The sequence below is a fragment of the Pan troglodytes genome, chromosome 1 (genome assembly GCF_028858775.2).
Source record: "Pan troglodytes isolate AG18354 chromosome 1, NHGRI_mPanTro3-v2.0_pri, whole genome shotgun sequence".
NCBI classification, from domain to species: domain Eukaryota; kingdom Metazoa; phylum Chordata; class Mammalia; order Primates; family Hominidae; genus Pan; species Pan troglodytes.
In genome coordinates this window covers 46,537,379-46,550,116 of record NC_072398.2, presented here as the reverse complement: position 1 = coordinate 46,550,116, position 12,738 = coordinate 46,537,379, and the positions used below count along the sequence as shown (strand labels likewise).

General features: G+C 38.6%; 1 protein-coding gene across 16 annotated transcripts in view; it reads left to right on the top strand.

Moving 5' to 3' along the window:
* Nucleotides 1–12,738, top strand: part of PPP1R12B (protein phosphatase 1 regulatory subunit 12B) — a 239,945-nt gene that overhangs the window by 199,066 nt on the left and 28,141 nt on the right. For 14 of the 16 annotated variants that reach the window (XR_010151163.1, XR_001711816.3, XR_010151164.1 and 11 more), the window contains one exon: nt 11,171–11,187. The exons of the other annotated variants lie outside the window; for them this stretch is intronic. Coding sequence is in view for 11 of the 14 variants with exons in the window: in XM_016935920.4 (XP_016791409.1) it covers nt 11,171–11,187 (17 nt within the window). In the remaining 3 variants the exon portion in view is untranslated. The remainder of the gene's footprint in view (nt 1–11,170; nt 11,188–12,738) is intronic. 16 annotated transcript variants of the gene reach the window in all.

Here is a 12,738-nt window from a genome sequence, read left to right as displayed (position 1 = left end):
ACATGGTTGGTTGTCTGGAAGGACATATATCCATCCAGACAGTAAAATAATGACCTTAAATGTGTGTAGATTAGAAAGGGAAGTAGGAATTAGCCTGGATAATCAAAATCTACAAATAATCAAAACCCTTTACTTGAGTGCTGAGGAATTTATTTGAGCTTATTCCTCTTGCAGCCAACAAACGTTGGGAGAACCAAAAGACCAAAGAGGGACAAGAGAGAGAATAGAAAAAAGTACGGAGAACTGTAGTAATATCAATAGCTAAAATTTATTGAACATTTACTCTTTGTCAGTGCTGTACCAAGCACTTACATTTATTGTCTCATTTAATACATTTGATAACCATAAACACCAAGTTTACTATCTCATTTTAATGACAAGGACACTGAACAGAGAAGTTAAGTAATCATGTTAGATCACATAACTTAGTAAATGCTGGAGCCAGCAATCTGGATCAAGAGCCTCAGCCTTAACCAGTAAGGCATGTAACTGTTCTAGTGAAACTACTGTCTCTTCTTTAAATAGCTCCTAGATTATTACCAGTATCCCTGACTATTGAATCTGACTTGGAAAGAGAGATGACGGCAACAAAAGCTATATTAAGGAAAAATGTAACAGAATTACAGGAACAGACAAACCTAGATTAGTAAAAAGTCAGAATGTTTTTTTTTTTTTTTTTTTTTTTTTTTTTTGAGACAGGATCTCGCTCTGTCACCCAGGCTGGAGTGCAGTAGCACCGTCATGGCTCACTGCAGCCTCAAACTCCTGGCCTCAAGCAATTCTCTTGCCTCAGCCTCCCTAATAGCTGGGACTATAGGTGTGCTGGGGCCTCACGAACTTGTTGACCAAGCTGGTCTCAAACTCCCAACCTCAAGTGATCCTCCTGCCTCAGCATCCCAAGGTGCTGGGCTTACAGGTGTGAGCCGCTGTGCCCAGCCAAAGTCAGAATTTTACATCATTTTAAAATAGGTGTGGTGGTGCATGCCTGTAGTCCCAGATACTCAGAAGGCTGAGGCAGAAGGATCACTTTGAGCCCAGGAAGTAGAGGTTGCAGTGAGCCATGATCATGCTCTCTCTCTCTCTCTCTCTCTCTCTCTCTCTCTCTCTCTATATATATATATATATATAATTTTAGTATTTATAAGTATCTATGATAAAACTCAGGACCTGTTAAATTGTAACAAGTTCTGAATTAGTAGGGCCTGAATTACTGAGGTTTTTCTCATCTGAGGAGACCCTTCCCTGCCAAAACCAAGAAAATAAACTACAAAAGCATCCCCTGTCCCAAAAGTCTACATTTTAAAATACCTGTTCTGCTCTGGGAGGTGGTTTAGCCCCCTAAATAAGAACCTTGTGCATTTGAAGACTCAAGTTCCCTATTGGGGGTATGAAAGTGGAAGAATCAAAGAAAGCTTCAGTTCTTTATCCTTCTGAACTTCATCTTTCAAGGCAGAGTAGCACTTTGGGATGACTGTGGCCCTCGCAAGGCCCCAACTTATGTAAGATCACTTACAAGTCACACATAATAGTGTCATTTTTCATGACCACTCAGTTTCAGACTTCAAGCTGATGTATCCACTAAGCTTGTTCCTTCCATTATCGCCTTGCCAAGAATATCTAGTCAGTATTGGTCTCTCCCTTTCCTAACTACCCCTTTTTATTTACTGTATGTACTAGATGGTCTAACATTTGATTGCATTTAATCAATTACCTTTTTTTTTTTTTTTGAGACGGAGTCTCGCTCTGTTGCCCAGGCTGGAGTGCAGTGGCGCGATCTCTGCTCACCGCAAGCTCTGCCTTCCGGATTCATGCCATTCTCCTGCCTCAGCCTCCCGAGTAGCTGGGACTACAGGTGCCCGCCACCACACCTGGCTAATTTTTGTATTTTTAGTAGAGACGGGGTTTCACCGTGTTAGCCAGGGTGGTCTCAATCTCCTGACTTCATGATCCACCCGCCTCGGCCTCCCAAAGTGCTGGGATTACACGCATGAGCCACCGTGCCCGGCCAACTCTCTTGAATTACACTCTGTTTTATGAGTGTGCATATTTTACCTCCTCAGAGAAGAGCTCTTTGAGATCAAAGAGCCATGTCTTAGATTCTGTAATTGTCGATTTTATTCCTGTAAGTACTACTCACAAGGCTGGGCACATATAGGTGCTTAATGTAAATGCAGGGAATGAATGCTGCTGCCTGAGATTTGATCTCTCCGCTCCTATCCCATTTAGCCATCTGGAAAGGAGTCAGAGGCCACACACACTTGAGAATCTTATTTCTAACATGAAGGCTAACCATAGATCTTCCCAAGTCAATTCAGATTCCTGTTTATTGCAATTTGCTAGTATATCGGTCACTCCAAAATATGTGAGTTAATATTTTTGTTTTTGTGGGAATCAAAAGAGAAAAAGCCTGTGGAATCTACTAGAAATAAAAAGTTCTACCCTATGTTACTTAGGTCCCAAGTATTAATATTTATTTCCTCATGAAATGTGAGGTCTGGAGAGCCTCACTAATTCCTTTGTAAAAGTTTTGATTCACAGCCTAGTCCAAATAAAAATAAAGTTACTGCTACCCAAACAGGCTGCTGGACTGTGACATTTACCATATGAAAAAACCCGTCTCTTCCCAGGCTTCATGGAAAGCTTACTTCCTAAATAGGTATAATGGTGGTCAGTAACATCATGACAGGCTAGTGGGGAGAGACCTGGAATCTCAATTAGAGAAATGGAGTGAAACTCAAACAGTGGGATTTAAGGCCTAAATAAGGACTTTTAAAATTTACGATATACTCTATGCTGTATTCTAACAATATTTTGGAGGGACTGATCAGGCTTCTTAGGTGTTCATTGAGGCTGTGTTTTTTTTTTTTTAATCATCTGAATGTATTTCATAGTTTCAGATGCCCATACATATCTATGTGAACCTAAAACTCCAAGCTATGGGGAAAGTAAATATAGATATTAAATGTGAGAAATGTGACCCATGTGCTAGAGCCACACAAGTTTTAGAGCTCCTCATTCCCCTGTTGGTCATTTTCATCCTATATAGTACACAGCATGTGAAAGGCTAGATGGAAAATATGCCAGAGGCTGCAAATGCATTTATGAATCACAAGAGTTTATGAATTATACATATAAAATGGCTTGCCTTAGGTATTTTATGGAGGCCTTAGTATACCCATATATTTCCTTCTACAATGAGTGCATTTTGTGAGTTTCCAAAAGATCCAGAAATTCTTCAGAAGCTGGGAATATTCACAAAAGGGAGGTGCAGGTCTGCATAGAAGCTAAGAGCTTTAAAATTCTAATAATATTAGGTAGCACAATAGAGACAACAAAAGATGAGTCTATTTCTATCATTTAATGAACTTAATGGTTTTTCTTTTAAAATATAGTGACATGTGCTGCAATATGTGAGATGATGTTACATGATATCATTTTTACATGCCTTAAATTGATAGGGTAGTCACAATCTGGCATATGAGATTTTTCAGAAATATTTATAATATGAACTGAATGTAAATACTGTATTTGACTATGTTTAACTTTTTGTTCTATATGTATTAAGTAGTCAGTAAAGACAAATCAAGACATATAATATGATGAAGACATATGTGATTTAATACTTGCTTTTAAAAGTTAATTTTTCCTTGGAAGTATACTCTCTTACACATATGTATACCAGGTCACATGGACGCCTGTTTTTTTCCCTGCATAAGACAGCACTTTTGGTATTGCCCTGATTCTGAATGTATGTAATCACCTAGTGCAGCTGAGAGGCCATGTGCTATGGATGTTTCTTTTAGGATGTTACAGATAAATTAGACCATTTTTTTTTTAAGGGAGATCCTTGTGATAGTTGGAATTTCTAAAATGCCTCCCCAAAAGGTCCTCACCTGATCTGTAGAACCCACATATATGACAAGATAGCTCTCGCATGATTGTTCTGTTACATAGCACAGTTGACCTTAAGTTAGGGAGGTTTTCCTGGGTGGGCCTGAGCTAATCACATGAGCCTGTGAAGGCAGAGAGCCTTCTCAGCAGATGATGGAACGGGAAGCCAGAGAAATGTGAAGTGCGAAAAGAACTCAATGCTTCATTGCTGGTTTGAAAATCAGAAGGGCCATGTGAAAAGGAATGTAGGAGCTTCTGCAAGCAGTAAGCAGCCACTACCCTGCAAGGCAGTGGGTACCTGAAACCTCACAGGACTGGATTCCTGCCAGCAGCCTGGATGAGCTTGAAGCCCCAGATGCTCCTGATAAAAGCCAGCAGCAGACTCCTTGATTTCAGACCGTTGAGAACTTGAGGAGGGAACCCAGCAGAACTGTGCAGACTTCTGACCTACAAAACTGTGAGATAATAAATGGGTTTTAAGCCACTAAATTTTGTTTTGGCAGCAATAGAAAACTAATGAAATTGAAAATTTGATGATATTAATTTTTTTGATATAAAAAACAGCATAGGCCTCATTATCATTGCCCTCTACTGTCACATCTTTGCATAAATCTTGGAAGTTCTTGTTCCACCCTCACATTTATTTCCAGATTATGCAGGATCCCCAGATAAATTACTAGAACAATGCAGGCTTCACTTCAAAGTTAGAGACTGGTAGATTCTCTTTATTTCAAGTTTCCTAAGAATCTTGTCTGTTTGAATTATGAAGAAATCTTTTCCCTTAAGATAGAAGGATGGAAAACTTTTGTCTCTCTTGGACTTATATATGAAACCAGAATGATTCTTAAACTCAAAAGTTACAAAATTATACTATTTTGCAATTAGACCATGATTAGGTTTGCAGTACCTCTGAAAATTTGAAGGGTCCTTGCTGCAGCCACACTCACATCATTGGCTTATTCATCATCAGTCAATATTCTGAGAAAACTGAAGGGAAAGAAGATGGTTCTCTGTAGACCATCCCAGAATAGCTCAAATTGTTTCCCCTGGCTCAGCTAGTACACAAGAACATAATATAAAATGTTCCTTCTGCTTAGTCCCTCTTCAGGAGAAAATGTAAATAGAAGTTTTTTCCCATCACTGTGGGGTCAAGCCATGACTCCAAAAGGAACTTGAGTTAAACCAGTTTCAGCCTTGGCAGCAGACATGTGACTTGGTCTCATTCCTTTCCCTTGGGCCCAGCTTTCCTGAGCCACAATTTTATTTTAAACTTGGTAGAAGGAGTTTGGTTTTAATTATGTGCCTTCCTGAACTCCTGATAACTTTCAAGTTAAAAGCTTTTGTGGGGATTTTTCTAAGCCAGTCTCTGGTGTTTTGAGGGCCCTACACATTTCACAAATCAAAACCAGTCTGGTTTCTGTCCCTTTCTAGGATTGCCATCTGAATTAATGGTGATCTTCATTCTGTTCTTTTATTAGAAACAGGCCCAAGCAATGAGATTATTACGGGAGAATTTCAAGAGGTATGAAAGAAAGAAGTCTGCTTCTTAGTTTTGGGACATTTTTAAAACTATGGTCTATCCAGCTAATCATTCTTTTTACCTCTACTCTCTGTATTCATATTGGTTTCTGAGCAGCTTTTAGTCTCTTCTTCTCTAGAGTCTCATTTACATTATCTGTTGTCCCCAGTTGGGCCATAAAAGCTGTGAAAGTAATTCCTTCTTTGAACAGTTTCTATCTAGTTCAGACACACTAGAGAGTCTCATTTTAGTGGCCATCATTTGTCTTCAATAGAAGGTAGAGCAAAACAATCTTTAACAAAAACACTTAGAGAAGTTCTAAGACTTCCAGATTAGAGCATACAGCATAATAAATTTGTGAATTAACCTACCAATTGGAGAAAAGATTCATGCCTTTTCTAAAATATATGATATCATCATGTGCAGATAAGCTATTCAGACTCTACTTACAGAGTAGACTAACTTCTGTTTTTGAGAAGAGAGAGGGAGTGTACAGAGGAGGAGGATGGAAGGATGGGACCATTGCCAGAGCATACATAAGATGAGTCCGCATTCCTAGCCTCTAAAGGATCATCGATTTGGCTGGAGTCCCTAAGCCTTGTGTTCTAGGACTTCCCCTTATTTCCTGCCCACTCAGCTGACCTCTTAGAATCCTCTTCTCTGGGAGAAGCTTCAGTGTTCATTTCCCTACCTTATGTTCTGCTTGCCTCTTCTGATGTCATTTCCTGGCTCACTGTTCCCCTGAGATTACTTAGGCAAACTCCCACTCTGTCTTATCTCCTCTAGATTTACTTAGTAGTCTCCCTGCAGGGTTGGCAGTCAGCTTTCTTGAATGAAGTCGTGTTAGTCTAACAGTTGATTTGATCTGTGCTTAGTTTGAATGACAGGAGGATGAAGAGGAAAAATTAAAGTTAAGTCTTCTGAGTCAATCCAGCCACTCTGCTTCTTTACCCAAGAAACCCCATCTTCTCTCTCCCTAAATCCAACTAGTGTTTTTTCATCAAACCCCGGATTATCTAGGGTATCAAGAAGCCAAGCAAAACAATAGTTTCTAGAGGTATTCCACCAATGAAAATTAGTTAGGAAGTATGATCTAAAAACCAAAGCCATTTTATCAGAATTGGGGGAATTAAACATTAAACCCTATATACTTTTAAGCTACCTTGTCTTACTCTTTTTAGGCTAAAAACCTGAAAGGAAACCATTTCTATTACAGTGAGAATAATTCACCCTTAGAAGTCCAGTTTTCTTCCTTTTTTGAAATAATATTGTTTGTATTAAGGTAACTGTGTTACTCCTACTGCATCCAAAGCTCACTAATCTCTGAGGTTTTAGGAGATTTATCTACTCTCCTCTAATTGGTAGGGTTGACTTTCCAAGGACATTGCTAAGGTTAGCCCCTGAAGGCAATAATATTTAAAAAAATAAAAAATAAAGGATTCCACATAGCTCCAAAAGTCAGGTAAAAGCTGGAGGGAATTAGAGATAGCAAGGAAAGATCAAGGATTAACTTGCAAGCTCTATTTTCTCTAATATCTGGATCTAGGAAAATTGTCTACCGCCTTGTCTGCTGGATCACTCATCACCTACGCATTTTATAAAAGGTTACCCAAAAAGAAATTGTTAACAAGGAATGTTAACAAGCCTTTAAAAGCTAATAAACAACAGACTGTGGTGTTTGCTTTCAGTTACTCCTGGCAAGCAGAAGTAAGAGCGTAGGTCATCAACTTCCTAGGTGGCTGTAGGGAACACCTCCTACAGTAAGCCTATAGGGACAAAAACTGGTATGGGAATCACAAGTGTGAGCACCATTATCATTACCTTCCTCCACATGCTCTCATTTGTGGAAAAATTAATCTAGGCCTCTCGAAAACCCTGTGGAATCTGCCTTTTCATGTCCAGGAACCCTGTGGGCTTTTTCTGATTGCTGCTTGATAGTGCTAACTTATTTTTTGTGTTTTTCAATTTTTAAGTGTTTGTATTTTATGTCAACCTCCTCAGTGAAGGTCATACAGTATACACAGCCATACTATACAGCCATATATCTGAAAACTTTCTTGGCTTAATTGTGTTTCTAGAACATTCTAAATGAAAAGGGTTAATGTCATTTAAAAAGTAAAGCAATGGAAATTATTAGCATGCTTTGATTTATAGATAATGGCTAAGATTGATGCTTGGTAAAATCCTAATTTTCCTGTTTTAATGAGAAAAAAAAAAAAAAAAAGCTTGTTTCGTCACCATAGAGGCAGCTGCCAGAGTCTACACAGCAGAATTTAAAACTAAAGATATAGTAAAATCTTACCCAACAAATAGGATATTTACAAAGAAGAAACTAAAAAAAAAAAAAAAAAAAAAAAAAAAAAATTCAAGTGAGGTTTCACATTTCAAGAAAAAGTCAGCAGCAAAAAAGCATGATTTAATTGTCAGAAAGTTAGGCCTCAGTCTGCACACCATGGAGAAATGAGCTCCTAGTTCAATAGGAGGAGGAAAAGGCCCAAGGGACCAGTTTGATTGTAAACAGGTCATTTTTCCATACCTAAGACGATGTGGAAAGTACATCTTTGGAAAGAGTGTCAAGAATGCTACCCCATATGAAGGGTATAGTTTGAAGGCTGTTCTACTCAGAAGCACTGAGAGAAACTAAATGGTCTTCTAAATTATTGTTTCATTTGGTTACATGTGAACTCAATTCCGTGAACCAAAGGTACGAAGTTTTAACTTGGTACTCTAACCAGCATCAATAGCCAATATAATATTCTTTTTTTTTTTTTTTTTTGAGACAGAGTCTCACTCTGTCTCCCAGGCTGGAGTGCAGTGACGCTATCTCAGCTCACTGCAACCTCTACGTCCTGGGCTTAAGCAATTCTCCTGCCTAAGCTTCCCAAGTAGCTGGGACTACAAGCATGTGCCACCATACCCAGCTAATTTTTGTATTTTTAGTGGAGATGGGGTTTTGCCATGTTGGCCAGGTTGGTCTCGAACTCCTGACCTCAAGTGATCCACCTGCCTCAGCCTCCCAAACTGCTGGTATTACAGGCGTGAACCACTGCACCTGGCCTAATACGATATTCTTACAATTTAAAAAATGAAAGCAGAGGAATGGTGGCGGGGAAGCTGACATTTTAAGAGTTCACTTCCTTGTAGTTATCACAGTTAATTCTTACTGTTAGAATAAGTGGTAACTTGCCAAGGTCACATTGCTAGATGTCAGAGCAGAAATTAGAAATCAGGTCTAGCCAAGGCCATCACACTTCTCAGAGCATTAACAATTCAATTCAGTTAGTGTTTATTGAACACCTATTGTGTTCTGGCCCTGTAGGTACTAAAAATATAATTAGGAATAAGATGGAATTTTAGGGAAACGTTCCCTCCATAACAATATGTTTTTTTAAAAAATGTATGTATCTCTTCTGGATCTTTGTTATCAGAAAAAAAAATGTGTGTCTGTGTGTGTTTCTCTAATATGATCTTCCCAAAACTCCTATCTTTTAGGAGGTTTTCTTAGTTGGAGCCAATGGGTTACCACTGTTATCTCCATAGCACGTATTCTCATGTTTTCCCTACATTGCTTCAGGCGAACTTGTTAATTATGTTCACAGTGCTCTCCTGGTTCTGTCGTGCAACTTGTTCTGCTTCTTCCTCAGTGCCTCCTCTACAGGGCTCTGCACACAGTGGGCTCTTAAATACAATAGATGCTTTACATTTGCTGGTATGGAGTTCAGGCTCAATTACTCACAAGTATTTGACATGTCACAATAAATAGTTTTCCTGGACGTGAATTTTAATTCACCCAGATGCTAGGTCTTCTCACAAAGCTAATGAGTGACATAGCCCATAGCCCAGGATCTCAGCTTCACTTGGATACTTTTTGTTTGTTTGTTTTGTTTTGAGACAAGGCCTCACTCTGTCACCCAGGCTCAAGTGCAGTGGCACAAACACAGCTCACTGCAGCCTCGACCTCTTGTGCTCAAGTGATCCTCCTGCCTCGGCTTTCCATGTAGCATGGATCACAGGTGCCCACCACCATGCCCAGCTAACTTCTTAAAAATTATTTTGTAGAGATGGGGTCTGCCATGTTGCCCAGACTGGTCTTGAACTCCTGGGCTCAAGTGATCCTCCTGCCTCCAGAGTGCTGGGATTACAGGTGTGAGCCACTGTGCCCAGCCCTATATATGTGTTAGTTCTTGAGAGGTGATTAAAATTTAGTTTCTTTTTTGAAAAAAGATATCAAGAAAAAAAAACTTAAGGTAAAGTTGAGAAAGTAGGCAATGATAGTGTGGGGTATACATATGAATGCCACTAGAGATTAGATATATAAATGTGGGACAGGAAAAATGCCTGGAATTGTCCTGAATTTTAGATTTCCAACTTTCAGGATTCTCAACTCAATGTATGAGAATATACCATATACTTTTCTTAATGAGTCCTAATGATTCCCCCACCTCAAATGGGGGCATGTCTCCATGTTCAAAAACCTTCGTTTAGTCCAGCGGTATTTAACCAGGGCTGTACAGCAGAATCACCTGGGGTACTTTTTAAAAATACATATAGGAAGGCTGCATTCTAGACCTACTGAAACAGAATCTCCAGTATTGAGGTTAGGACATGTACATTTTGCAAAAGTGTGCAGGATTATTCTGATGAGTATAACCCCTGATTTAAAGAGAGATTCTATGAGGAAATGTCATCGTTTATCAAGGTGACTCTATTCAGTCCTCTTTAGTCATATGTGCTGTCACTGTATACCTCTCCTGGACAGCTGTAGGGTGTGGTGTGTTGGGTTGTCCTGCTATGTTGTTTGACAAACCAGTGGCTTCCAGGGACTGTTTAATGCAAAGCAGTGTCATTGAGTGACTCCTCAGAAGTTCAAGGATTCATTATCCATTTTGTAGATTATTGGACCTTTGGTTCTCTTCCTCCTCTTGTCTGTCTTGAAGATTTTGTTGTTCTTTAACACTTCAGAAAGGGAAATAATTAAGTGCATTTAAATCAATTGAATTTTTATTTGCCAGAGTTCTTTAAAAAAAAAAAAGGGATAGGAGGGTAAAGGTCATCTACAGTAAAAAGTAAATGTCAAACACAGACATAAGCACTTTTTGTTGTTTGATTTGTTTACAATGACCAAGCTTACTGGTTGTATCTATAAAACTCCTTTCTTTTGAGACCTCAGAGTACCTACTTTTTTTTTTTTTTTTTAACCAGCATCCTAGGGACAAGGATGGGACTTTCTCCCCTCTCCCTTACTCTTCTACTTTCACTAGCAACCTAGGAGAAACTGAGGAAGTCTCCTGAGTTTTAATATTTGTAGTTGCAGTATTCACTCAGGGCAAGTTTGGGAGTTTGTGAACAAAGGAAATTAATAGAATGAGTGTTGAGATCCAGAGAGGCCAAATGTCACATAGAAAGTCAGTGATAGTCACTCCTAGAACACAAGCTTGGCTAGTTAGTTGGGCGGGGAGTTGGGGGCAGTTTTTGATCATTTTACATTTTGCTAACTTCTAGTTTAAAAAGGTGCTATCCCTAATGCCTCAAATCTAGTGAATCATGGCATACAAAGAAGTGTGAACTAGGGCTAAGTCACCTTTGTGTAGTCAATTTGATTGCTTTTCTTAAATGGCACCCCCATCTCCAGCTGTGAAGTTCAGCCATCTGATTTGAAAAGTGCATTTATAGATGGAAATAATACAAATCAGTCTCTTGCTAATGCTGTTTTCTTTTCTTTTTTCTTTTTTTGTTTTTGTTTTTGTCTCCTTTCTCTAGCATGAAAGACTTTCTAGGTAAGAACTCTCCCTGTTATATATGCATGCTTAATACTTGTGAGTGAATGCATGTCTAATTAAACTTAGCTTTATATAATAATTCAGTAATGTTTCTCACATCCTTTCCATCCTTTTCATTTCCACAGCCACCACAATAATTCAGACTTTTATTACCTCCTGCCCAAAGCAATGGAACAAGCTTTTCAATTTACCTTCCTGCTTCCAGATTCTCCTCTTTCCAGTTCACCTTGTAGACTTCCACTAGATTAATTTTTTTTAAAGCACCAGCATACCAGGCACCATGCTCGGTATTAGGGAAACAACATGAATAAGACAGTATCCTTACCTTCAATTAGCTAACAAGCCAGTAGAGAGACAGATCATTTCAACAGAACATAGTAAGTGCCCATTAGAAGTACAGACAGGTATTCTGAGCACAGAGAAGAGCAATTAATCTAATCTGATGGTTCAGATTGAGGTTAGATACTGTTATTTAATAGTGGATCCAACAAAATACCTTATACCTAGATGATGCTCCTTAGTAGTTTGTTGAATGAACAAACTAAAGACCTGTTTTGCAATTGCTGAAAAATTAAAGAAGGATATCAAAATTGGGGGAATGACCCTCTGCAGTTTTTCACCTAGTATCTAAGGGTACAAAACTAATCTTCTGAAAGAAGAAACTAAATAAAAAATAATAGACTATAGAGCCAAAAGTTGGAATCTTTCTTTTTCTACTGTTACTCTGATGGAGAAATTAAGAGATTGGGAGAAGATATAGTTATGGGACTATAGGCCAAATGAGTTTCCTTATAATTTGTTTGGTATTGAGCTGGTTCTGTCTTATTAATATATTCTAAATTTTACATATGTTCTTCTTCTGCTTGCCCTCTCACCAGGCAGCAGCTGAGGACAAATCATTTACTTCTAACCTAGCAGAAAATTACTTAGTTTTGCAAAATTGTTGGAGAGTGGTATTTTGCCATAATCTTTTGTGAACTCTCCTGTATTATAATAGCCATTTGTGAAAGGAAACTTTTTCCCACAGACTTCAAAATATGCTGTGAAACTGTACCAATTAAAACAGTGAAGCACTAGCTCAAGAATAAACAAAGAGACCTATGGAACACAATCCATAGCCCCCCAAAAATCACATGTATAAGGTGACTTCATCTCAGTGAGGAAATAATTATTCAATAAGTGATCATTAGGACAGTTGATTATCTGTTTGAGCAATTATATCCTTCCCTTCAGCCATACCGAGAAACAAATGGATTTCAGTTGGCTTACAATTTGTAAGAGAAAAGTGTTTCACCATAAAAGTTAGCAGAAGAGAATATTTTATAATCTTTATATAGGAAAAGCCTTTCCAAGTGTGATACCATTACCGGAAAGGGGTCCTGATTCAGACCCCAAGAAAGGGTTCTTGGATCTCACGCAAGAAAGAATTCAGGGAGAGTCCATAAAGTGAAAGCAAGTTTATTAAGAAAGTAAAGGAATAAAAGAATAGCTACTCCATAGACAGAGCAGCTGGTTGCCCGTTTTTATGGTTATTTCTTGTTTATATGC